General features: G+C 38.2%; 1 protein-coding gene across 4 annotated transcripts in view; it reads right to left on the reverse strand.

Moving 5' to 3' along the window:
- Positions 1-26359, reverse strand: part of ALKBH8 (alkB homolog 8, tRNA methyltransferase) — a 74328-nt gene that overhangs the window by 14868 nt on the left and 33101 nt on the right. For all 4 annotated transcript variants that reach the window (XM_033413414.2, XM_004284013.3, XM_049714089.1 and 1 more), the window contains 3 exons: positions 24894-25000; positions 4389-4540; positions 1282-1538 (listed from right to left, as the gene is read on the reverse strand). In XM_033413414.2, the coding sequence (XP_033269305.2) occupies positions 1282-1538; positions 4389-4540; positions 24894-25000 (516 nt within the window). The remainder of the gene's footprint in view (positions 1-1281; positions 1539-4388; positions 4541-24893; positions 25001-26359) is intronic.

Consider the following 26359-nt stretch of genomic DNA (forward strand, 5'->3'; position numbering starts at 1 on the left):
TAAGTCAGTGTGTTTGACTTCAACCTAGTTTCACTATCACAATTGATACCTGACTAGACATAGCCACAGGTTATCATCAAGAAAGTGTAAAAGCAGAGCTTCCTGAGAAACATTTTTGGATAGTACCTTAAGATTAAAACATCAGAAGATATACTTTAAGCTGTGGTTAGAGTTGTGACAAATCTAAAACCTATTTCCTCTTCAACATGAACAAACTTAATTCACTAGACCTTACTCTTTATAAACTAAAATTTAATTGTAAACATGATGACAATATATGAATACTTGTCTTCTCTTGATGAAAAGCGATTCTTTCATCTGCCTCTTAATGCACAAAGTCTACCTTTCCTCAATTGCAGTAGTACTGTTCTTTCTTCATGTAGGTGTACAATATCTAGGATGAGGTTAAAATAAAGATTACAAGCAATCTGACATACTACAACAGCCCATGAAGGTAGACTGCTCTCATTCTCCTTATATACTCCCCTTACTCTAGTCCTTCCTCCCCTAATCTTGAGAAAGGGAAGCTCCAGTCCTCACAGAGCAGTGTTGACACAAGTACTTACAACAATGCACTAATGCAGGGAGAACTTCCTACTTCTTAGCACAGCAGAGAAAAAAGTGATCCATTAGAAAAGGAAATTATAACAACTGAAAACAGAAACTTTGGCATCAGAGAGAAGTGGGTTCAAGTCCTAGGTCTAGCACTATAACCTTGGTCAAATTTTTAATCTACTTGAGGTTTAATTTTCTCAACAGTAAGACAACAATAAATACTAACCTTTTTTTTTTCTATTATGAGTAAAAGAACACTAGATTTGGAGTCATAAGTCATGGGTTCAAGTTCCAGTTACATCCTCTAATAATATAACACCAAGGAAGTAATATAACCTCTGTGAGCCTCAGTTTCTTCATTTATAAAAGATGGACGAAAATATCTGCTTTATACTTCTCATACTTACAAGGAACTAGGAAAGAAAATGGTTTCTATAAAAATCCTTTATAACCTGTAAAGAGTTTTATAAATATAAGACAGTTTTACTGATAAAATAATCTTAGAAAGCAAAATCTGAAGGGACCAAAAAAAAAAAAAAAACTGCAAATAATGGCATGCCCATAAATTTCTAGAGGAATAAAAAAGAATGGGAGTGTTCATTAATTTTCAACCTGTTGGTTACAATTTTCTGCAGTGACCTAAAAACACAGCATTATATCATGACGAAGGTGATAATAACCCTTACAAATAAAGCAAAAAGAAAGCCAGAAGCAACAATTACTTGCCATATATAACTCCTTATTGATGCCAAGATATTTTCCATTTCCACATCCAATATCAGCAACTAATGAACCACTTGGCAAAGCTTTCAAAAACTCCACGATGTGTGGCCAAGGGGTATGTCTCGTGCTGCTAAAGTGTCTAGCAATTTCTTCGTAAACTTGATGGACATATTCTTGCTCCAGTTGTGAGGCTTCTTTATCACTCTCTGGAAATGATGTGGAAGTCTCCTTCATCTGGCTGTCACAGACCAAAGGGTAACCTAATGAATAAAAGAAAGCAATATAAACCATTTACTTATTTGTTTGTTTTTTTAATTTATTTTTTGGCTGCACCACGTGGCATGTGGGAGCTTAGTTCCCTGACCTGGGATTGAACCCACACCCCCTGCATTGGAAGCACAGAGTCTTAACCACTGGACCACCAGGGAAGTCGCTAAACCATTATTTTTATCCAAATGATTCATAAGGTATGATTGTTTTCTCAAAAGAAAAAGCAAATCAATCCATGTTTGATGACTAGGGTTAAATAGGCTCTGATTTATCAGTTAAAAAAAGTAGTTCTTACCTAGCAAGTCCAATTATGTATGTGAGGGGTCTAATATAAGAAGGGGTAAATCCATTTGAAACAAAATATGACTGTAATTCTGCATGCCTTATAATGCAGATGCCTATTTTATCTTGGGATTAAGGGTCCTCTTATTCAGGAAAGCATCTTGATGGGCCTGGTGTAACCAGAAGAAATTTAGCAATTAACAGGATTTAGGGTTTTTGTCTTGGTAGGAGTTCTGGGGACCCTAGGACTCTCAGAAGAACCAGATCTAGAAACAAAGTGTGATTTGGTAATAATCACAAGATTTAATGAATACTGTTTGAAGCGGTTTACATATATTGTCTCAATCCTCACAGTAACACTATGAATAGGTATTATTACATTCATTTTACAGATGATGAAACTGACTCATGGAATATTAAATAATGATCCCAAAGTGACAAAGATGTTAAGTCATAGAGTCAAGATTTGAACCCAGGCAGTGGAGACTCCAGAATCCACATTCTCAATGACTACACTGTGTTGCCTCCTTCAATAGAATGAGCAAATCCTAAGGAGAACACCAGCAAGTAGAGGAGATGACAGAGGAAATTTAGGATACAATGTCTCAAATTAATTTTGAAGTGTTCCCTGTTCTCTGCAATAACGTCTAATATTCATTTCGAGTCCTTGCCTTTTCTTGGCTATGCTATAATTTCCCTTTGTCTTCAGCCAGTCTGTGGCACACAACATCTTTTTATGGGTAGTATACTAGAGAATAAAGAAAGAAGTAGTGTTCCCAGAGAAACCACAGACAAGACTTAGCAATAATTAGAAAGCATGTGGCAGCAAAGAATTGATGGCTTCAGGAATTTTCCCTAAATATAACTAGAAGATTCCAAACTTTGAATGGGAGTGGAACTATCTAGTCCCTACTAATGTGTAAAGTGAAGCTCTAAACACTTTATGTAGACATTTAAGAAAAGGGTAGCCCCAGAAAGCTTGAGAGCTCTAAAACATACATGTGGAAACAGATGGGTTACATTATGTTGGTTACATCAGAATTACAATTACACTACAATATACATTACAATTATCTTAAGCTGGTCTTGCTAAAAATTTTATTCTCTTGGAAATTATGAACATCTCAGTTATGTAAAAGGAGGATCACTTAAATCCACAAATTTTGACCAAAAGTATCCAAAAGATGGCCTTGAACTTTTAAAAAATCTGTAAACTGAATATATAATCAGAGCTTCTTATAGCAACCCTTAAATTAATGCCCATAACAAAAAAACATTTGCATAAGAAAACTAACTTGTCTCTTCTACTAAATTTCAAGTTCCTTGAGAACAAGAGCCATGCTTTATTTTTCTATACCTTGTAAAGCTACTGGCAGTGTTAGATGTTCATCAAATACTAAATAAATATTTTTTAATTGATAAAAAAATTTTGTTTTTAAGTCCTCAGTGACATTTTTAGCAAAAGAAACAAAAACCTGTTAAAACCTATTTTAAGCTTCACTAACATGAAGTTATCAAATATGAAGAGTCCAAGTTTCCTAACAGAATAATATCTTATACATATAATAAAGATTTTTAATTTAAAATGTTTTTAAGATGACTAAATCCAAAAGCTCCTGCTAAGATACCACCTATAACTGAAACCACCAGGATGTAAAAAGCTCATAACATCACTGTTATTGTAAAATATTATTTATAAAACACAAGGGGTTTTTATTTGAGTCCAAGAAATACAGGTCATGATGCACTTATACAGACAATTCAGAACAGCATCCTTGACAAGTTTTTGAGCACTCCTTTCCAAACTGACTAAAACAAACACTGTTTATCCCCCTAAAGTTATCCACTTCCTATAGAACAGTTTGTCATTTCCAACTTCCCTGTTAAGTTAATGAGAAGTAATTGAGAAATGTGACAAGCTGTTTCCAAAAAAACTTATTCTTGTACAAGTGATATTTTATTTATTTATTTTTTTCCCCACCGTGCAGTGATCTTTTTTTTTTTTTTTTTTTTTGCGGTACGCAGGCCTCTCACTGTTGTGGCCTCTCCTGTTGTGGAACACAGGCTCTGGATGTGCAGGCTCAGTGGCCATGGCTCACGGGCCCAGCCGCTCCACAGCATGTGGGATCTTCCCGGACTGGGGCACGAACCCATGCCCCCTGCATTGGCAGGCAGACTCTCAACCACTGTGCCACCAGGGAAGCCCCTACAAGTGATATTTTAATGCCCCCAAACTGTAGTATTCTTAACCATGACTATAATAAATAAAATATTCATTTAGAATCCAACTATGCTCAAGCACTATGTTTGAGGAAAATAAAGATGAGCAAGATGCAGTCCCTGCCCTCAAGGACTATAAACCTAACCACAGGGGTGGTTAAGAAAAGTATATGTCAGTACAATACAAGGCAGAACACAGGAAATGCCATTAGAGGAGTTAAGACAAAGCTCTTCTCAGTTCTTATGGGACTTTAAAAGATTTTCATAGTAGATTTACTATGAGAACCAAAATTATATACTTACTACATTTTACAAGAGAACCAAAATTATATACTTACTACAATTACAAGGTGTTTGCCTCACTTTCCTAAAGGTAAATGATGTCCGTATTCCCCTCTTGCTTAAAGTTAAGTCTTCAACATCTCCAGTGATAATTCCACTTTTGTGACCCCTGGACGCTTGAACAGTATCAAATTTTCTGGGTGTGATGCTAAAAACAACAGTCAAATTAGTTTATTTAACACTGTATTCAGAAAAATATTTCATGTCCTTTAAAAATATTAAGTGAATAGAGTAAATCTAGAAGAATTTATTGCAAATATCTATTGGATTCCCTGAATTGCTAAGCATTGTGGAAAAAAATCAAAGAAATAGAAGTCTTTGTCTCTTAGGAAATTAGCTCCAGGGTAATCATTTACAGCTAACAAACTATGCAAGGGGGAAAAGTAGAAAAATAACAAATGCTTAATTAATACCAATGCCAAGGAAGAAAAAACAGGAAACAGATGGAACAAAGAGGAAACAAATAGATAGTAAAGTTAAATCCAATTATCAGTAATGTTAAATGTAAAAGGACTTTAAATCCAATTAAAGAACAAAGAATTTCAGATTGGATGTTTCTAAAAATCCAACTATGTGCTGATTACAAGAGACACACCTTATAAATAAGGACAGAGAATGGTTGAAAATGATAGAAAAAAAAGATACAACATACAAAAAACAAATATTTTGCATATACCTAGCAAAACCAAAAGACATGTGGTATAGCTATACTAATCAGACAAAGTAGACTTTAAGGCAATAAGTGTTAATAGAGATAAAAAGGAACATTTCATAATGATAACAGGGTCAATCCAACAGAAAAATATTATGTAAAAACCCTATATATTTGTATGCATCTAACTAATAGCACAGCCTCAAAATATATAAAGCAAAAAGTGAAAACAAAATCTAAAAGGAGAAACAGACAAATACATAATTATCACTGGAATTTCTAATATATCTTTCTTAGTAAGTGAAATCTAGCTGCAAGTCAAGGACATCATCAGAAAACAACAGATAATGGAACAAAAAAGTATATGATTAACAGATAAAATAAGTAAAACAAAGATTGAAAACTAAAGAGAGAAAAGTACAAGCCATTGTAGATTATAAGAAAGTTTAAAGGGAATCTTGGAAATAAGATCAAATTTTTCAACGGGAAAAAGGAATCATTTAGTAAGAAAATATGGCCTTTTCAAAGTTAAATTTATAGGGTGAAATGCACATATCTTAAGTGTACAGTTCAATGAATTTTGACAAATGCACACAACCATGTATCCACCATCCCAATCAAGACAATTACCCAAGGAAATTCCCTCGTGCCCTTTTCCAGTCAGTCTTCCCCGCCCCCCTCAAAGCAACCACTATTCTGATTTCTATCTGTATAATTTTGCCTGTTCTTGAATTTCATATATAGTTGGCACTATTTTGTATCTGGCTTTGTCCATTGAACATAATTTTGAGATCTAGCCATGTAGCTGTGTGTTTCAGCAGTTCACTGTTTTTCTTTAATCACTGAGTAAAATTTCATTATATGAACATGCCATAATTTATCCTAAATCTCCTGTTTATTGATATTTGGCATTCTTAGTTTGGGACTATTACAAATAAAGCTTATACACATCTTTTTCAGATATATACTTTTATTACTCTTGGGAAAATACCTAAGATTGAAATTGGTGGGTCACAGTGTAAGAAACTACCAGTTTTCTAAGATGGTTGCACATAATTTTACACTCCCACCAGCAACATATGAGAGTTTCAGGCTGCTTGACATTCTCACCAACACTTGGTATTGTCTAAGTTTTAAATATTAGCCATTTTAGCAAGTAGCAAGTGATATGAAATTTCAGTTATAATTTGTATTTCTCTGATGACTAATGATATTGTTTCTTTTCATGTGCTTTTTAGCCATTCATAGATCCTTCTGGTAAAGGATCTGTTCAAATCTTATACCCAGTCTTTTATTAGATATATGTATTGTGGATACTTTTTCCCCCATGTATAGCCTGGCTTTTCATTTTCTTAATGCTGTCTTCTGATAAGCAGAAGTTTTAAATTTTGATGCAGTTATTTTGTCTTCTTTTTCTTTTACAGTGTTCTGAAACCTTTCTAAAAAAAAACTTTGCCTACCCCAGAGCTGCAAAAGTATCCTCTTGTATTTTCTTCTAGACATCTCCTAGTTTTTGTTTTTACATTTAAATTTATGATCTACCCCATATTAATTTTTGTGAATGGTGTGAGGTATATCAAGGCTCATTTTATTTCCACATAGAGCTCTGATTGTCCCAGCACCATCTGTTGAAAATTTTCCTTTCCACAATGAACTGTGTTGCCATCTTTGTCAAAAATCAACTGACACCATATCTATGAATATATTCTGTCCCACTGGTCTATTTGTCTATCTGTACAACAATACTACACTCTTTTGATTAGGTAGCTTTATATACAGTAAATCTTAAACGTAAGGTAGAATAAATCCTGCAACATTGTTCTTATGTTCAAGATTGTTTGGATTATTCTTTTTTTTTTGCAGTACGTGGGTCTCTCACTGTTGTGGCCTCTCCCGTTGCGGAGCACAGGCTCCAGACGCGCAGGCTCAGAGGCCATGGCTCATGGGCCTAGCCGCTCCGCGGCATGTCGGATCTTCCCGGACCGGGGCACGAACCCCTGTCCCCTGCATCGGCAGGCGGACTCTCAACCACTGCGCCACCAGGGAAGCCCTGGATTATTCTTGATCACTCACGTTTCCTGGTAAATTTTAGAATCTGCTTATCAATTTCTACAAAAAAAGTCTTTTAAGATTCTGATTGGAATTACACTAAATCATTAGATCAATTTGGGAATAACTGATAACTTAACAATATTAAGTTCCCTACCCATGATTATGTCATCTCTATTTCTTCATTTATTTTGCTCTGTAATTTCTCTTACCAATGTTTCATGATTTTTAGAGTATACGTGTTGTATATCTTTTGTTAAATTTATTTCTGAGACCTAAATCTTCTAAAGCCAAGTTGTCTGCTTGACCCACTCTACCAAGGTTATCTGCCTATAGAAGTGGGTTTCATACTCACAGGGAATGTGCCAGGCCTGAAAGATCTCAGCAAACTTTTAAAAAGCATAATTTTATACTAAAGTTGTTGATACTGCTTTATCAAGAATCAGATATGTTGACTACACATCTAGAAAAGTATCAACCATATAATTAAAGTACAAACCATGTCTACCAGACAGCCCACAGTAGTCTGCCCGCCACAACTTAAGGAACCATGCAGTCCACATAGAGGGCACCCCTAGAGCATATAGATCTGGTGTCCAAAGGGCAGTGTGCTGCTGGGCCCCATAGGACACTTCCTAGGTAAGATCACTTCTCTGAGATTGAGAAATATAACCCAACAAATACATAGAAATAAAAACAGCAAATTAGGCAAAATGAGGTGACAGAGGAATATGTTCCAAATGAAAGAACAAGATAAAAACCCCAGAAGAAGAACTAAGTAAAGTGGAGATAAGCAATCTGCCCAACAGAGAGTTCAAGGTAGTGATTGTAAAGTTCATCAAAGAACTCAGGAGAAGATTGGGTGAACAGAGTGAGAAGTTAGAAATTTTTAACAAAGAGTTAGAAAATATAAAGAAGAAACAAACAGAGCTGAAAAATACGACCACTGAAATAAAAAATACAGTAGACGGAATCAGTAGATTAGATGATATATAGAGAAATGGATTATCGAGCTGGAGACAGAGTAGTGGAAATCACTCAAGCTGAACAGAAAAAAGAAAAAAGAATAAAAAGAAATGAGGACAGGAGACGAGGGGAAGATGGAGGAAGAGTAAGACGCGGAGATCACCTTCCACCCCACAGATACACCAGAAATACATCTACACGTGGAACAGCTCCTACAGAACACCTACTGAATGCTGGCAGACCTCAGACCTCTCAAAAGGCAAGAAACTCCTCACGTACCTCGGTAGCGCAAAAGAAAAAACAGAGACAAAAGAATAGGGACGGGACCTGCACCAGTGGGAGGGAGCTGTGAAGGAGGAAAGGATTCCACACACTAGGAAGCCCCTTCACGGGCGGAGACTGCGGGTGGCGGAGGGGGGAAGCTTCGGAGCCGCGGAGGAGACCGCAGCAACAGGGGTGCGGAGGGCAAAGCAGGGAGATTCTCGCACAGAGGATCGGTGCCGACCAGCACTCACCAGCCCGAGAGGCTTGTCTGCTCACCCGCCGAGGCTCGGGCTTTGGTCAGAGCGCAGGGAGAGGACTGAGGTTGGCAGCGTGAACACAGCCTGAAGGGGTTAGTGCACCATGGCTAGCCGGGAGGGAGTCCGGGAAAAGGTCTGGAGCTGCCGAAGAGACAAGAGACTTTTTCTTCCCTCTTTGTTTCCTGGTGCAAGAGGAGAGGGGATTAAGAGCGCTGCTTAAAGGAGCTCCAGAGAGGGGCGTGAGCCGTGGCTAAAAGCTCGGACCCCAGAGACGGGCATAAGAAGCTAAGGCTGCTGCTGCCGCCATCAAGAAGCCTGTATGCGAGCACAGGTCACCATCCACACCTCCCTTCCGGGGAGCCTGTGCAGCCCGCCACTGCCAGGGTCCCGGGATCCAGGGACAACTTCCCTGGGAGAATGAACAGCGAGCCTCAGGCTGGTGCAATGGCATGCTGGCCTCTGCCGCCACAGGCTCGCCCCGCTCTCCGTGCCCCTCCCTCCCTGCGGCCTGAGTGAGCCAGAGCCCCCGAATCAGCGGCTCCTTTAACCCGTCCTGTCTGAGCGAAAAACAGACGCCCTCCAGTGACCTATACGCAGAGGCGGGGCCAAATCCAAAGCTGAGCCCCTGGGAGCTGTGAGAACAAAGAAGAGAAAGTGAAATCTCTCCCAGCAGCCTCAGAAGCAGCGGATTAAAGCTCCACAATCAACTTGATGTACCCTGCATCTGTGGAATATATGAATAGACAACGAATCATCCCAAATTGAGAAGGTGAACTTTGAGAGCAAGATTTAGGAATTTTTCCCCTTTTACTCTTTTTGTGCGTGTGTATGTGTACGCTTCTGTGTGAGATTTTGTCTGTATAGCTTTGCTTCCACCATTTGTCCTAGGGTTCTATCCGTTTGTTTTTTTTCTTAATAATTATTATTGATTGTAATAACTTTATTTTATCTTCTTTCTTTCTCTCTTTCTTTCTTTCTTTCCTTCGTCCTTCCCTCCTTTAGACAACGAATCATCCCAAATTGAGGAGGTGGACTTTGAGAGCAAGATTTATTTTTTCCCCTTTTCCTCTTTTTTTGAGTATGTATGTGTATGCTTCTCTTTTTTTTTTTTTTTTTAGCAGTACGCGGGCCTCTCACTGCTGTGGCCTCTCCCATTGCGGAGCACAGGCTCCGGACGCGCAGGCCCAGCGGCCATGGCTCACAGACCCAGCCGCTCCGCGGCATGTGGGATCCTCGCGGACTGGGGCACGAACCCATGTCCCCTGCATCGGCAGGCGGACCCTCAACCACTGCGCCACCAGGGAAGCCCTATGCTTCTCTTTGAGATTTTGTCTGTATAGCTTTGCTTCCACCATTTGTCCTAAGGTTCTATCCGTCCATTTTTTAAAAAATTTTTTTCTTAAGAATTATTTTTTAATTTAATAACTTTATTATATTTTACTTTACTTTATCTTCTTTCTTTTTTCCTTCCTTCCCTCCTTCCTTCCATCCTCCCACCGTCCCTCCCTCCCTCCCTCCCTCCCTGTCTTTCTTTCTTTCCTTCTTTTCTTCTTTCTTCCTGCCTTCTTTCCTTTCTTTCTCTCTTCCTACTTCTACTAATTCTTTCTCTCTACTTTTTCTCCCTTTTATTCTGAGCCATGTGGATGAAAGGCTCTTGGTGCTGCAGCCAGGAGTCAGTGCTGTGCCTCTGAGGTGGGAGAGCCAACTTCAGGACACTGGTCAACAAGAGGCCTCCCAGCTCCACGTAATATCAAATGGCGAAAATCTCCCAGAGATCTCCATCTCAACGCCAGCACCCAGCTTCACTCAACAACCAGCAAGCTACAGTGCTGGACACCCTATGCCAAAAAACTAGCAAAACAGGAACACAACCCCACCCATTAGCAGAGAGGCTGCCTAAAATCATAATAAGTCCACAGACACCCCAAAACACACCACCAGACGTGGACCTGCCCACCAGAAAGACAAGATCCAGCCTCATCCATCAGAACACAGGCACTAGTCCCCTCCACCAGGAAGCCTACAAAACCCACTGAACCAACCTTAGCCACTGGAGACAGACACCAAAACCAATGGGAACTACGAACCTGCAGCCTGCAAAAAGGAGACCCCAAACACAGTAAGATAAGCAAAATGAGAAGACAGAAAAACACACCACAGATGAAGGAGCAAGATAAAAACCCACGAGACCTAACAAATGAAGAGGAAATAGGCAGTCTACCTGAAAAAGAATTCAGAATAATGATAGTAAAGATGATCCAAAATCTTGGAAATAGAATAGACAAGATGCAAGAAACACTTAACAAGGACCTAGAAGAACTAAAGATGAAACAAACAACGATGAACAACACAATAAATGAAATGAAAAATAATCAAGATTGGATCAATAGCAGAATAACTGAGGCAGAAGAACGGATAAGTGACCTGGAAGATAAAATAGTGGAAATAACTACTGCAGAGCAGAAAAAAGAATGAAAAGAACTGAGGACAGTCTCAGAGACCTCTGGGACAACATTAAACGCATCAACATTCAAATTATAGGGGTTCCAGAAGAAGAAGAGAAAAAGAAAGGGACTGAGAAAATATTTGAAGAGATTATAGTTGAAAACTTCCCTAATATGGGAAAGAAAATAGTTAATCAAGTCCAGGAAGCACAGAGAGTCCCATACAGGATAAATCCAAGGAGAAATAGGCCAAGACACATATTAATCAAACTGTCAAAAATTAAATACAAAGAAAGCATATTAAAAGCAGCAAGGGAAAAACAACAAATAACACACAAGGGAATCCCCATAAGGTTAACGGCTGATCTTATAGCAGAAACTCTGCAAGCCAGAAGGGAGTGGCAGGACATATTTAAAGTGATGAAGGAGAAAAACCTGCAACCAAGATTACTCAACCCAGCAAGGATCTCATTCAGATTTGATGGAGAAATTAAAACCTTTACAGACAAGCAAAAGCTGAGAGAGTTCAGCATCACCAAACCAGCTTTACAACAAATGCTAAAGGAACTTCTCTAGGCAAGAAACACAAGAGAAAGAAAAGACCTACAATAACGAACCCAAAACAATTTAGAAAATGGGAATAGGAACATACATATCGATAATTACCTTAAATGTAAATGGACTAAATGCTCCCACCAAAAGACACAGATTGGCTGAATGGATACAAAAACAAGACCCATATATATGCTGTCTACAAGAGACTCACTTCAGACCTAGAGACACATACAGACTGAAAGTAAGGGGATGGAAAAAGATATTCCACGCAAATGGAAACCAAAAGAAAGCTGGAGTAGCAATTCTCATATAAGACAAAATAGACTTTAAAATAAAGACTATGAGAAGAGACAAAGAAGGACACTACATAATGATCAAGGGATAGATCCAAGAAGAAGATATAACAATTGTAAATATTTATGCACCCAACATAGGAGCACCTCAATACATAAGGCAAATACTAAAGCCATAAAAGGGGAAATCGACAGTAACACATTCATAGTAGGGGACTTTAACACCCCACTTTCACCAATGGACAGATCATCCAAAATGAAAATAAATAAGGAAACACAAGCTTTAAATGATACATTAAACAAGATGGACTTAATTGATATTTATAGGACACTCCATCCAAAAACAACAGAATACACATTTTTCTCAAGTGCTCATGGAACATTCTCCAGGATAGATAATATCTTGGGTCATAAATCAAGCCTTGGTAAATTTCAGAAAATTGAAATTGTATCAAGTATCTTTTCCGACCACAACGCTATGAGACTAGATATCAATTACAGGAAAAGATCTGTAAAAAAACAAACACATGGAGGCTAAACAGTACACTACTTAATAACGAAGTGATCACTGTACAAATCAAAGAGGAAATCAAAAAATACCTAGAAACAAATAACAATGGAGACACGATGACCCAAAACCTATGGGACGCAGCAAAAGCAGTTCTAAGAGGGAACTTTATAGCAATAGAAGCCCACCTTAAGAAACAGGAAACACCTCGAATAAACAACCTAACCTTGCACCTCAAGCAATCAGAGAATGAAGAACAAAAAAACCCCAAAGTTAGAAGAAGGAAAGAAATCATAAAAATCAGATCAGAAATAAATGAAAAAGAAATGAAGGAAACAATAGCAAAGATCAATAAAACTTAAAGCTAGTTTTTTAAGAAGATAAACAAAATAGATAAACCATTAGCCAGACTCATCAAGAAAAAAAGGGAGAACACTCAAATCAACAGAATTGGAAATGAAAAAGGAGAAGTAACAACTGACACTGCAGAAATACAAAAGATCGTGAGAGATTACTATAAGCAACTCTATGCCAATAAAATGGACAACCTGGAAGAAATGGACAAATTCTTAAAAATGCACAACCTGCGAAGACTGAATCAGGAAGAAATAGAAAATATGAACAGACCAATCACAAGCACTGAAATTGAAACTGTGATTAAAAATCTTCCAACAAACAAAAGTCCAGGACCAGATGGCTTCACAGGCGAATTCTATCAAACATTTAGAGAAGAGCTAACACCTATCCTCCTCAAACTCTTCCAAAATATAGCAGAGGGAGGAACTCTCCCAAATTCATTCTACGAGGCCACCATCACCTTGATACCAAAACCAGACAAGGATGTCACGAAGAAAGAAAACGACAGGCCAATATCACTGATGAACATAGATGCAAAAATCCTCAACAAAATACTAGCAAACAGAGTCCAACAGCACATTAAAAGGATCATACACCATGATCAAGTGGGGTTTATTCCAGGAATGCAAGGATTCTTCAATATACGGAAATCAATCAATGTGATAAACCATATTAACAAATTGAAGGAGAAAAACCATATGATTATCTGAATAGATGCAGAGAAAGCTTTCGACAAAATTCAACACCCATTTATGATAAAAACCCTGCAGAAAGTAGGCATAGAGGGAACTTTCCTCAACATAATAAAGGCATTATATGACAAACCCACAGCCAACATCATCCTCAATGGTGAAAAACTGAAAGCATTTCCACTAAGATCAGGAACAAGACAAGGTTGCCCACTCTCACCACTCTTATTCAACATAGTTTTGGAAGTTTTAGCCACAGCAATCAGAGAAGAAAAGGAAATAAAAGGAATCCAAATTGGAAAAGAAGAAGTAAAACTGTCACTGTTTGCAGATGACATGATACTATACATAGAGAATCCTAAAGATGCTACCAGAAAACTACTAGAGCTAATCAGTGAATTTGGTAAAGTTGCAGGATACAAAATTAACGCACAGAAATCTCTGGCATTCCTCTACACTAATGAGAAAAATCTGAATGTGAAATCAAGAAAACACTCCCATTTACCACTGCAACAAAAAGAATAAAATATCTAGGAATAAACCTACCTAAGGAGACAAAAGACCTGTATGCAGAAAATTATAAGACACTGATGAAAGAAATTAAAGATGATACAAATAGGTGGAGAGATATACCATGTTCTTGGATTGGAAGAATCAACATTGTGAAAATGACTCTACTACCCAAAGCAATCTACAGATTCAATGCAATCCCTATCAAACTACCACTGGCATTTTTCACAGAACTAGAACAAAAAATCTCACAATTTGTATGGAAACACAAAAGACCCCGAATAGCCAAAGCAATCTTGAGAACAAAAAAACGGAGCTGGAGGAATCAGGCTCCTGACTTCAGACTATACTACAAAGCTACAGTAATCAAGACAGTGTGGTACTGGCACAAAAACAGAAAGACAGATCAATGGAACAGGATAGGAAGCCCAGAGATAAACCCATGCACATATGGTCACCTTATCTTTGATAAATGAGGCAGGAATGTACAGTGGGGAAAGGACAGCCTCTTCAATAAGTGGTGCTGGGAAAACTGGACAGGTACATGTAAAAGTATGAGATTAGATCACTCCCTAACACCATGCACAAAAATAAGCTCAAAATGGATTAAAGGCCTAAATGTAAGGCCAGAAACTATCAAACTCTTAGAGGAAAACATAGGCAGAACACTCTATGACATAAATCACAGCAAGATCCTTTTTGACCCACCTCCTAGAGTAATGGAAATAAAAACAATGAACAAATGGGACCTAATGAAACTTCAAAGCTTTTGCACAGCAAAGGAAACCCTAAACAAGACCAAAAGACAACCCTCAGAATGGGAGAAAATATTTGCAAATGAAGCAACTGACAAAGGATTAATTTCCAAAAGTTACAAGCAGCTCATGCAGCTCAATAACAAAAAAGCAAACAACCCAATCCAAAAATGGGCAGAAGACCTAAATAGACATTTCTCGAAAGAAGATATACAGACTGCCAACAAACACATGAAAGAATGCTCAACATCATTAATCATTAGAGAAATGCAAATCAAAACTACAATGAGATATCATCTCACACCAGTCAGAATGGCCATCATCAAAAAATCTAGAAACAATAAATGCTGGAGAGGGTGTGGAGAAAAGGGAACACTCTTGCACTGCTGGTGGGAATGTCAATTGGTACAGCCACTATGGAGAATAGTATGGAGGTTCCTTAAAAAATTACAAGTAGAACTACCATATGACCCAGCAATCCCACTACTGGGCATATACCCTGAGAAAACCATAATTCAAAAAGAGTCATGTACCAAAATGTTCATTGCAACTCTATTTACAATAGCCCGGATATGGAAACAACCTAAGTGCCCATCATCGGATGAATGGATAAAGAAGATGTGGCACATATATACAATGGAATATTACTCAGCCATAAAAAGAAATGAAATTGAGCTATTTGTAATGAGGTAGATAGACCTAGAGTCTGTCATAGAGAGTGAAGTAATTCAGAAAGAGAAAGACAAATACTGTATGCTAACACATATATATGGAATTTAAGAAAAAAAAATGTCATGAAGAACCTAGGAGTAAGACAGGAATAAACACACAGATCTACTAGAGTACGGACTTGAGGATATGGGGAGAGGGAAGGGTGAGCTGTGACAAAGCGAGAGAGTGGCATGGACATATATACACTAACAAACTTAAGGTAGATAGCTAGTGGGAAGCAGCCGCATAGCACAGGGAGATCAGCTTGGTGCTTTGTGACTGCCTGGAGGGGTGGGATAGGGAGGGTGGGAGGGAGGTAGATGCAAGAGGGAAGAGATATGGGAACATGTGTATACGTATACCTGATTCACTTTGTTATAAAGCAGAAACTAACACACCATTGTAAAGCAATTATACCCCAATAAAGATGTTAAAAAAAAAAAGAAATGAGGACAGTTTAAGAGACCTCTGAGACACATCAATTGCACTAATATTCACACTATAGGGGTCCCAGAAGGAGAAGAGAGACAGAAAGGGGCAGAGAACATATCTGAAGACACAAGAGCTGAAAACGTCCCTATCCTGGGAAAAGAAACAGACATCCCGGTGCAGGAAGCACAGAGAGTCCCAAACAGGAGCAACCTAAAGAGGACCACACCCAGATACACTGTAATTAAAATGGCAAAAAATAATGATAAAGAGAGAATATTAAAAGCAGCAAGGGGAAAGCAACACGTTACATACAAGGGAACTCCCATAAGGTTATAAGCTGACTATGCAGCAGAAACTCTGCAGGCCAGAAGGGAGTGACACAATATATTTAAAATGATGAAAGGGAAAAATCTACAACCAAGAATACTCTACCCAGCAAAGCTTTCATTCAGACTTGAAGGAGAGTTAAAAAGTTTTACAGACAAGCAAAAGCTAAAAGAGTTTAGCATCACCAAGGCAGCTTTGCAAGAAAGGCTAAAGGGACTTTTCTAAGCAGAAAAGACCATAAGAAATATGAAAACTGTGAAAGGTAAAATCTCATTGGTAAAGGCAAATATATAGTAAATGTAGTAGATCAACCACTTACAAAACTAGTAGGAAGGCTAAAAGATAAACCTGGTTTAAAAAAAAAGCAAACATGATAAAAATATGATCAAGTTAAGATGAAATTTATTATCTATAGAATTCTAGTGTAAATTAAAGGGAAAATAGAAAACAACTGACTACAGTTTAATCTATGTGCCACTGCAAAAAAAAAAAAGATCAAGAACTCAATAATAGGCAGAAGATCTGAACAGATATTTTTCCAAAGAAAACATACAGATGGCTAATGGGTACATGAAAAGGTGCTCAACATCACTAATCAGTGAAATGCAAATCAAAGCCAGAATGAGATTACCAGCTTATACCTATTAGAATGGCTATTATCAGCCAGGACAAGGAAGCAACCTAAGTGTCCATTGACAGATGAATGGATAAAGAAGATGTGGCACGTACATACAATGGAATATTACTCAGCCATAAAAAGAAACAAAATTGAGTTATTGTAGTGAGGTGGATGGACCTAGAGTCTGTCATACAGAGTGAAGTAAGTCAGAAAGAGAAAAACAAATACCATATGCTAACACATATATATAGAATCTAAAAAAAAAAATGGTTTTCAAGAACCAGGGGCAGGACAGGAATAAAGATGCTGACGTAGAGAATCGACTTGAGGACACAGGGAGGGGGAAGGGTAAGCTGAGACTAAGTGAGAGAAAGGCATTGACATATATACACTACCAAATGTAAAACAGATAGCTAGTGGGAAGCAGCTGCATAGCACAGGGAGATCAGCTCGTGCTTTGTGACCACCTAGAGGGGTGGGATAGGGAGGGTGGGAGGGAGACACAAGAGGGAGGGGATATGGGGATGATTCACTTTGTTATACAGCAGCAACTAACACAACAATGTAAAGCAATTATACTCCAATAAAGATGTTAAAAAAATTGTGAAAAAAAAAAGAATGGCTATTATCAAAAATACAAAAATAACAAGTGTTGGCAAGGATGTGTAGAAAAGACAATCCTGTACACTGTTGGTGGTTATATAAATTGGTGCAACCCTTATGGAACAGTATGGAGATTCCTCAAAAAATTTTAATATAACTACCATATAACAAAGCAATTCCACTTCTGGGTATTTATCTGAAGGAAACAAAAAGACTAACTTAAAAAGATACCTGGGGGCTTCCCTGGTGGTGCAGTGGTTGGGGGTCCACCTGCCAATGCAGGGGACGCAGGTTCATGCCCCGGTCCGGGAGGATCCCCCATGCCGCGGAGTGGCTGGGCCTGTGGGCCGTGGCCGCTGGGCCTGCGCGTCCGGAGCCTGTGCTCCGCAATGTGAGAGGCCACAACAGTGAGAAGCCCACATACCGCAAAATAAAAAAAAAAAGATATCTGTACCCCCTATGTTCATTGCAGCATTATTTACAATAGCCAAGACATGGAAACAACTGGGCATTATGCTAAGTGAAATAAGTCAGAGAAAGAAAGCAAATATCATATGATCTCACTTACATGTGGAATGTAAAACAAAAATAAAACAAACTTATACATACAGAAAACAGATTGGTGGTTTGTGAGGTGGGTGGGGTGGGGTGAAGTGGGGTGGGGGAAGGTGTGTGAAATGGTAAATGTGGTCAAAAGGTATAAACTTCCTGTAATAAAGTAAATAAGTCCGGGTGCTATAACGGTGTCGATAGTTAATAATACTGTATTGCATATTTGATAGTTGCTAAGAGAGTATATCATAAAAGTTCCCAATAAAAGAAAAACAAATTTGTAACTGTGTGGTGATGGATGTTAACTAGACTTATTGTGTTGACCGTTTTGCAATATATACATAGAGCGAATCAGTATGCTGTACATCTGGAACTAATACAGTGTTATATATAAATAAAATCTTAATTAAAAAATCAGAATTTCCAGGCTGACAGCTTCTGAAACTGTTTATTTTTGAAACTAATTAATTCAGAGTATTGGAAAAGAAGTATTTTACAGGTTGTAACCGAGCAGGACCTTATGTGGTCTTCCCCAGACAGATCCCTCCCCCACATCCTCTGCTTTTAGCTCCTCTCTGAAGTACCTAGATAATAGTATCTGATGCACATTTCCTGAATTGTTTTACAGATGCTAAAACCCCTACTAAATGAAAGAAATTAACTACTTGATGACCATGAGCACCCATGACCTACTGGCACCTAAGGATTGATAATATTAACCCCTGTAACACCACCCTGTTACTTCAACATCAACCAATCAGAGAACTGTGCACAGGCTAATCACATACCCTGGGATACCCCTCCCTCACCCTGCCTTTAAAAATACTTTGCTGGGGTTTCCCTGGTGGCGCAGTGGTTGAGAGTCCGCCTGCTGATGCAGGGGACACGGGTTCGTGCCCTGGTCCGGGAGGATCCCACATGCCATGGAGTGGCTAGGCCCGTGAGCCATGGCCTCTCAGCCTGCACATCCAGAGCCTGTGCTCCGCAACGGGAGAGGCCACAACAGTGAGAGGCCCGCATACTGAAAAAAACAAAACAAAACTTTGCTGAAACCCATTGAGGAGTTTGGGCTTTTTGAGCACTAGCTGTCCGGATTCGTTGTACAGTGCCCAACAATAAATGCTCCACTTTCCTTCACCCACAGCCTGATGTCAGTAGACTGGCTTTTACTGCGTGTGGGCAAGTGAACCCAAGTTTGTTTTGGTAACATGGTCTTGATACTATTTTAAAATGGATTTTATTTCTTTCCCCCAAAATTAATTTTTTTTTTTTTTTTGCTGTACGCAGGCCTCTCACTGTTGTGGCCTCTTCCGCTGCAGAGCACAGGCTCTGGACGTGCAGGCCCAGCGGCCATGGCTCACGGGCCCAGCCGCTCCGCGGCATGTGGGATCTTCCCGGACCGGGGCACGAACCCGTGTCCCCTGAATCGGCAGGCGGACTCTCAACCACTGCGCCACCAGGGAAGCCCAAAATTAATTTTTGATTATTGACCCTGTATGCTACAAACTTGTATGCTATATTTAGTTATTAATTCTAGTACTTTGTAGATTTCCTAGGATTTTCTACATCTACAATCATAAAGAGTTTTACTTCTTCCTTTCAAATACATATGATTTTCACTTCTTTCTCTTGGATTATTATACTAAGACATCCAATACAATATTAAATAGAAGTGATGAGAGCAGAAATCCCTGCCATGTTCAATATTTTAGGAAAAAGCATTCAATATTTTATCACTAAATATGATGTTGCCTGTGGGTTTTTCATTGATGCCCTTTATCAGACTGAAGAAGTTTCCTTCTTAACCTGGTTTGCCAAGTTTTTATCATGAGTGGATGCTGAATTCTGTCAAATACATTTTCTGCATCAATCAAGATGACATGATTATATACTTTTTCTCTTTTGTTCTTTTAATGTTCGGTTTCCAAATGTTAAACCTATCTTACAATCCTGGGATAAACTCCACTTAGTCTTGATGTGTTTTCTTTTTTATATATTGCAGGATTGGATTTTCTAATATTTTGTCAAGGACTTCTACCATCTCTGAGAGATACTGGTCTGTAATTTTATTTTGTTGTAATGTCCTTAACAAATTTTGGTGTCAGGGTAATGCCAGTCTCATAAAACGAGTTGGGAGAATGGCTCTTTTAAAAGAGCTCATGCTAAAAGCAATTTTTTAGAAGTAAAAGCAAGCGAAAAATGCCTGAAATTATATGATTGTTACTCTAATAGCTGAAAATGATTAAAACTATGGTGTTGAACAAAAGTCAAGATATTTTAGAACAATGAATATCTTGAAACTCTTATTAGCAATTCTCTCTTGGGTACTAAGTAGTTCTCTCTATAATGGCTCTCTGAAGTCAATGACTTCACTTGCCTAGAGTTAAATCTTAGGCAAAGGTCAAGCAGTACTTACTGCTTTGGGTACCAATCTCAGATTTTTAGGAAGAGGTAATCCATATGTTAAAAATAATTAATTCTTTACATGTCTCTGAACATCTTTTTTCCCCCTGTACTTAAATTATAATCTAGTTGGGAAAATATTAAATAAAAAGATAAAAACAGGGCTTCCCTGGTGGCGCAGTGGTTGAGAGTCCGCCTGCAGATGCAAGGGACGTGGGTTCGTGCCCCGGTCTGGGAAGATCCCACATGCCGCGGAGTGGCTAGGCCCGTGAGCCATGGCCACTGAGCCTGCGCGTCTGGAGCCTGTGCTCCACAACGGGAGAGGCCACAACAGTGAGAGGTCCGCGTACCGCAAAAAAAAAAAAAAAAAAAAAAAAAGATAAAAACATTTTTATAGATTTAAATAACAGTTCAATACAATAGAAAAGACATCACAAGCCAGTAGGAGACAATACAGTCTTTAGGAGTTAAGAGAGAAATTATTTCAGGCTACTGCAGTCAGAAAAATCTTTATACATTATAAGGGAAATAAAAGTTGAGCTACATGTTAAAAACAAGTGAATGGAAGGGAGAAGGAAATTTATTGCATTAAGAGTTGACAAAAGTCTGAAGGCTACAAGGCACTGTATAAATTCAGATGAAAGGGAGCAAACAAGTTTAGCTATAACAGTATGGTTAAGAGCACAGATCCTGAAGCCAGACTCCCTGGCTTTCTGGTCTTGTGTCTGCCCTTTAATGGTTTTGTAACTTTGTACAAGTTATGCTCCAATTTCCTTTAAAAATGGGGACAAAACCACGAAAAAAACTTTCCACTGTGACGATATGAGTTAAATCAGTTAATATATGTAAAGCCTTTAGACAATGCCTGGCACAAAGAAAATGCTCCAAAAATAATTTAAAAGGAGAGCTCACACAAACTCGTGAACTAATGCAACCCAAGGCTAGTCAACTAACATAAATGAGTGAAGCAGGTAGATTTGTTTAGAAATATATTGTTTGCCATTAAAAACATAGGAATTGTCTTCATTTAAAAAAACAGTGTTCTCTTCCATTTTTCTTAAAACACATGTTCCTGCTCATTCTACCTTTTTTCCCCACTTTTAAAACAGACATGAGTTTAAGAAATATTTAATTTTCACTTAACTCTGTTTTAAGATAAAAACAACAGTACAAGCACAATGATAAATGACAACTGATACTCAGCCGTAGTTCAGGGAGTCATAGAAAGTGGTAGGAACTCTAGAGAATCTGAAAATGTAGGTCTCACCTATAGAAAGCCATTGATAGTCTCAGCTACTGCTGCCAAAAGATACTGTGGTTTCAGATCTTCTCAATTTTCAAAAGAAGCTGAAAATTCAGATTCTTGTGTAAAAGCTCCTAATTTTCACGTGTAACCAATTTTTTAAAATGCCACAACATTGAGCACTACCACACCAGCCAAACAGCCTGACTGCTATATTTGACCCATGTGTTGCCAGTTTGCCATATTTGATTTAGGGCCTGCTGGCTAGAATAGTAAACTATATATCGAATTAAAAGTATTTGGAATTGGCCGCGTTAATCAACAACCTTCTTCAGTAGTGCTTTCTAGTGCTTTTTTAGCACAGAGATCAAACTGTTTTTAATCAAGGTTTATTTCTATAGTTTATATGTATTTTTAAGTGCACTAAATGTGCTTTTTCAATTTATCTTCCCTTCCATCCAGATTCCAAGGAACCCGTCAGTAGTTGATATACCATTTGTTTGGTCAGTCTCTCTCTGTTCCTGTTTCTGTGTGTCTTCCCTTCCCTTCCCTCCCTCCTTCTCTCTCTCTTCTTGACACACACACACACACACACACACACACACACACACACACACACACAAATCACATTACAGATAACGGGTATCAGTGGAAGCCTTTAAAAATAATACTGAAGGTTCTTTTTCCCCTGAAATTATTATAGAAAATTTTCATTCTAGAGAAAGGTTTAAAAATAAATATTAACCTGCAAGTCAATCTTCCAGAGATCCTACTCCTAACATTTAACAAGAAAATAATCTGATGAAGATGATGTTTAGGAGAAGTAATCTATACTATTACCCAGAACAAATTAAAATATTTTCATAACATAGGCCTATAGAAAGTAATTTCTTATTTTGTATTTGTTGTACTGCTATTACTCTTAAGTTTAAATGGTACCAATAGTAAAAATCCTTGAACCTAAAACAAAAGAAAATGTGAATATTCTCAAAATTACAGGAATACTTTAAACACCACTAGATCACATCACCATTTTCAATTACTGAAAGTTAAAAATATTTTAAATGGCTGTGAAAAAGAAATCAGGTAAATTTAATCCTTAGTGCACAAAATCAGGCCATCTGTTTTTATGGCTCATTTAAGACAGGTTACAAATTCATTTACATGTTCACTTCCTTGAATTTTTTTTTTTTTTTTTTTTTTTGTGGTACACGGGCCTCTCACTGCTGTGGCCTCTTCCGTTAAGGAGCACAGGCTCCGGACGCTCAGGCCCAGCGGGCATGGCTCACGGGCCCAGCTGCTCCGCGGCACGTGGGATCTTCCTAGTCCAGGGCACGAACCCGTGTCCCCTGCATCGGCAGGCGGATTCTCAACCACTGCGCCACCAGGGAAGCCCCTTCCTTGAATTTTTATAAAAATGCATCAGCTAAAATCTCCAACCAGGGCAGTATTAATAAGTACAGAGCTCAGAAGTATTTTAAGTGACATGACAATATATGTAAATTTTAGCAGTGTGATGCTTCCACCTCAAAAGGCTAAGGATTCATTCCTGCCAAAAGTGAATAACCCATTTCTTTCAGATTAGATTCAATCGAACAAACTCAAATTTAGGGTCATTCTGTAAAACAACTGGCCTTCTTAAAAGCATAAATGTCATGAAAGACAAAGAAAAGTTGAGGAATTGTTTCAAATTAAAGAAGACTAAAGAGAATTGACAACTAAGTGTAATGCAGGTTAATGGGCCAAATCCTAGATCAGAGGGAAAACTTACCAAGAGGTACTGACAGATTCTCTCCGTGACCAAACTTTACTCAGGTTCCTCTGAGCCCAAATAGGCCCTATCCTTGGGTATGTTCTAGATCTAGCCCCATTTTAGCAAGAATTCTGCTAAGTCAGTTTAGCCCGAATCCCCCACCCTCGATATCTGATCATCCTTGGTATCTGACCAAATTCCTTCCTGCATCTTTCCCCCAGGTGATGTCTGATCGTCCTGGCCTGCCTTCAGCAAGAATCCTATGGTTGGTTTAGCCAGAATTCCCCCTTACCACTGATGTTTCCTCTTAGTTTTCTATCCACCCACACTGCCCCATTCCCAATCCCAGGCTCCTTGCCTATAAAACTCCATTTCTCCTTTTTGTATTGAAATTGAGCCCACTCCTATACTGAGGTCTCTTTTCCCCTGTTGCAATAGTTCCTGAGTAAAATCTGGTTTTGCTGCTTTAACTACTGTCAGGGTCTGGTTTTTCTTTGACAATACTATAAAGTACAACTAGCACAATTTCATGATGGATTGTATAAGAGTATGATAAGAGTATTTTACAATGTTGAATTTCCTGAATTTGAGGCTTACACTGCAGTTTCATAAAACAGGGGCTGGCAAACTTTTTCTATAACAGGGCCAGATAGTAAATATTACAGGCACAGAGAGCCACATATAGTCTCTACCACATATTCTTTTTTGGTTTTGTTCTTTACAACCCCTTAATGTAAAACCAGTTTTAGCTCAAGAGCTTTGTAAAAATAAGGGCTGAATTTGACTCACGAGCCATTGTTTGCCAACCCCTGATACAGACAATGTCCTTGCTCTTTAAAAATATGCAATGAATGGGCTTCCCTGGTGGCGCAGTGGTTGAGAATCTGCCTGCTAATGCAGGGGACACGGGTTCGAGCCCTGGTCTGGGAAGATCCCACATGCCGCGGAGCAACTAGGCCTGTGAGCCACAACTACTGAGCCTGCGCTCTGCAACAAGAGAGGCCGCGATAGTGAGAGGCCCATGCACCACGATGAAGAGTGGCCCCTGCTTGCCACAACTAGAGAAAGCCCTCGCACAGAAATGAAGACCCAACACAGCAAAAATAAATAAATAAAATTAATAAACTCCTACCCCCAACACCTTCTAAAAAAAAATAAATTAAAAAAAATTTTATAAATTAAAAAAATTAAAAAATAAAAATATGCAATGAAGCATGTAAGGGTAAAGAGTCATGATGGCTGCAACTTACTCTCAAATGATTCAGCAAAAATAATAATAATGATAACATGTGAGAGAGAAAACGCATAGCAAAATATTCACAATTTGTAAATCTATGTGAAAGGTGAAGGGAATTAACCATACTACGCTTACAACTTTTCTTTAAATTTGAATTTTTTAAATAAAAAGTTTTAAAAAAGCCATAGATGTCCCTGGGGTTTTAAACCCAGAAGCCTCAATGTGCAAGCCTGGAGCATGGTTCTGGTGGCTCAGGAAGAAAAGAATGAGAACTCCCACAAAGCAAAAGGTATCCTGTCATCAAGGTCATTTCAGTACATACCCATGGGTCCAAAGGTATCTAGATTCTCCTGTCATCACCAGCAAACTCCTACAAGGCAGCATAACAGGCACTGTGACACCACCTGGGTGCTTAAAATCCATGACAATCTTGAAGTAAAGACAAAAGCATAAAGATCAATCCAAAATGTCATGTACTCCAAGAATAAGAATGATTCTGGCTATCCTTCTAGGCTAATAGAGATTAAAACATGGTAATGCTTATAGGATGGCATAGCACAGAGGTTCTCAAACTTTAGTGTACATAAGAATCAAATGAATGACTAAAAAACATATTTAATCCACAGAGAGACTCAGTAGATGTATCATGAGGCTCAGGAATCTGCACTTCTAACATAATTCTAACATAATTTCTAAGGAAATTATGATGCGGATGGTCTGAGGAACACACATATACTATGCAAAACACTAGGGTAGTGGTCAAACACAAGGACTTAGGAGCTGAAACATTCATATCCTGGATTTTTCATTTACTGGCCATATGATTCAGGACAAGTCATTTAACCCTTCTGTGTCCCGCTTCCTCAACTCTTACAGGATTGTTAAGTGGATATAAATTACAGTATCTGGTACAACATAAATACAAAAAACACTATTATTATTCATAGAAATATTAATAATTCATAATATAAGGGGAAGTAACTATTAGATGCAGATTCTCATATAATCCATTTGTCTTTAAAGTCATGCAACATTTTGGATTTTAGAGACTGATTTACAAGAGATAAACAAAGAACACAGGAGGATTTTCAGCAATTCTTCCTAAATTATGATCAAATATTATAAATAGCAACATATAAAGGTACAACAGCCGAGAAAATGTTTTTGTGCTCAGGAACCCAAACACTGATGACTTCAGTCTAAACGTAGCAGCAGCTAACAAATGTGAATTTTAAAAAGGCGTGTGACAGGGCTAAAAAATATTTAAATGAACAAATCAATCCATCTGAAAAATAAATATGACAACCAAATATCAGTGGGATAATATAATTTAGCATAGTACCTTCATTAAAGGTAAACTTGGCACAGTACCTGGCATCAAAGAAAGCATTCAGTAACTGTTACCTACTATTATTAATAATAATATTGGATCAAATTAGATAATACACATGAAAATTCTTTGTAAACTATACAAAATTATACAGATCTAAGCTGGTTTTTTCCCCTTCTCATCTGCCATTCCAATCTAAGTATGGAAAATAAAGTAAGATGATAGAATTTAATTTTCCAAACAATTATCTGTTCCAAATGATGACATATAATTTCAAATAGTCATACTCCAAAAGCATTCTATTTTATAAACACTGTAGATAAATTCTGAAGTTTTGGGTGTGAAATGAAACTTCCCTGAAACGTATAAATAAAAGATGGACTGACAGACAGAGGGTGGTTAGATGAACAGATATTTAATAAAGCAAGCATATTAAAATGTTAACTGTAGCATCAGGT

The sequence above is a fragment of the Orcinus orca genome, chromosome 8 (genome assembly GCF_937001465.1).
Source record: "Orcinus orca chromosome 8, mOrcOrc1.1, whole genome shotgun sequence".
Taxonomy (NCBI): Eukaryota; Metazoa; Chordata; class Mammalia; order Artiodactyla; family Delphinidae; genus Orcinus; species Orcinus orca.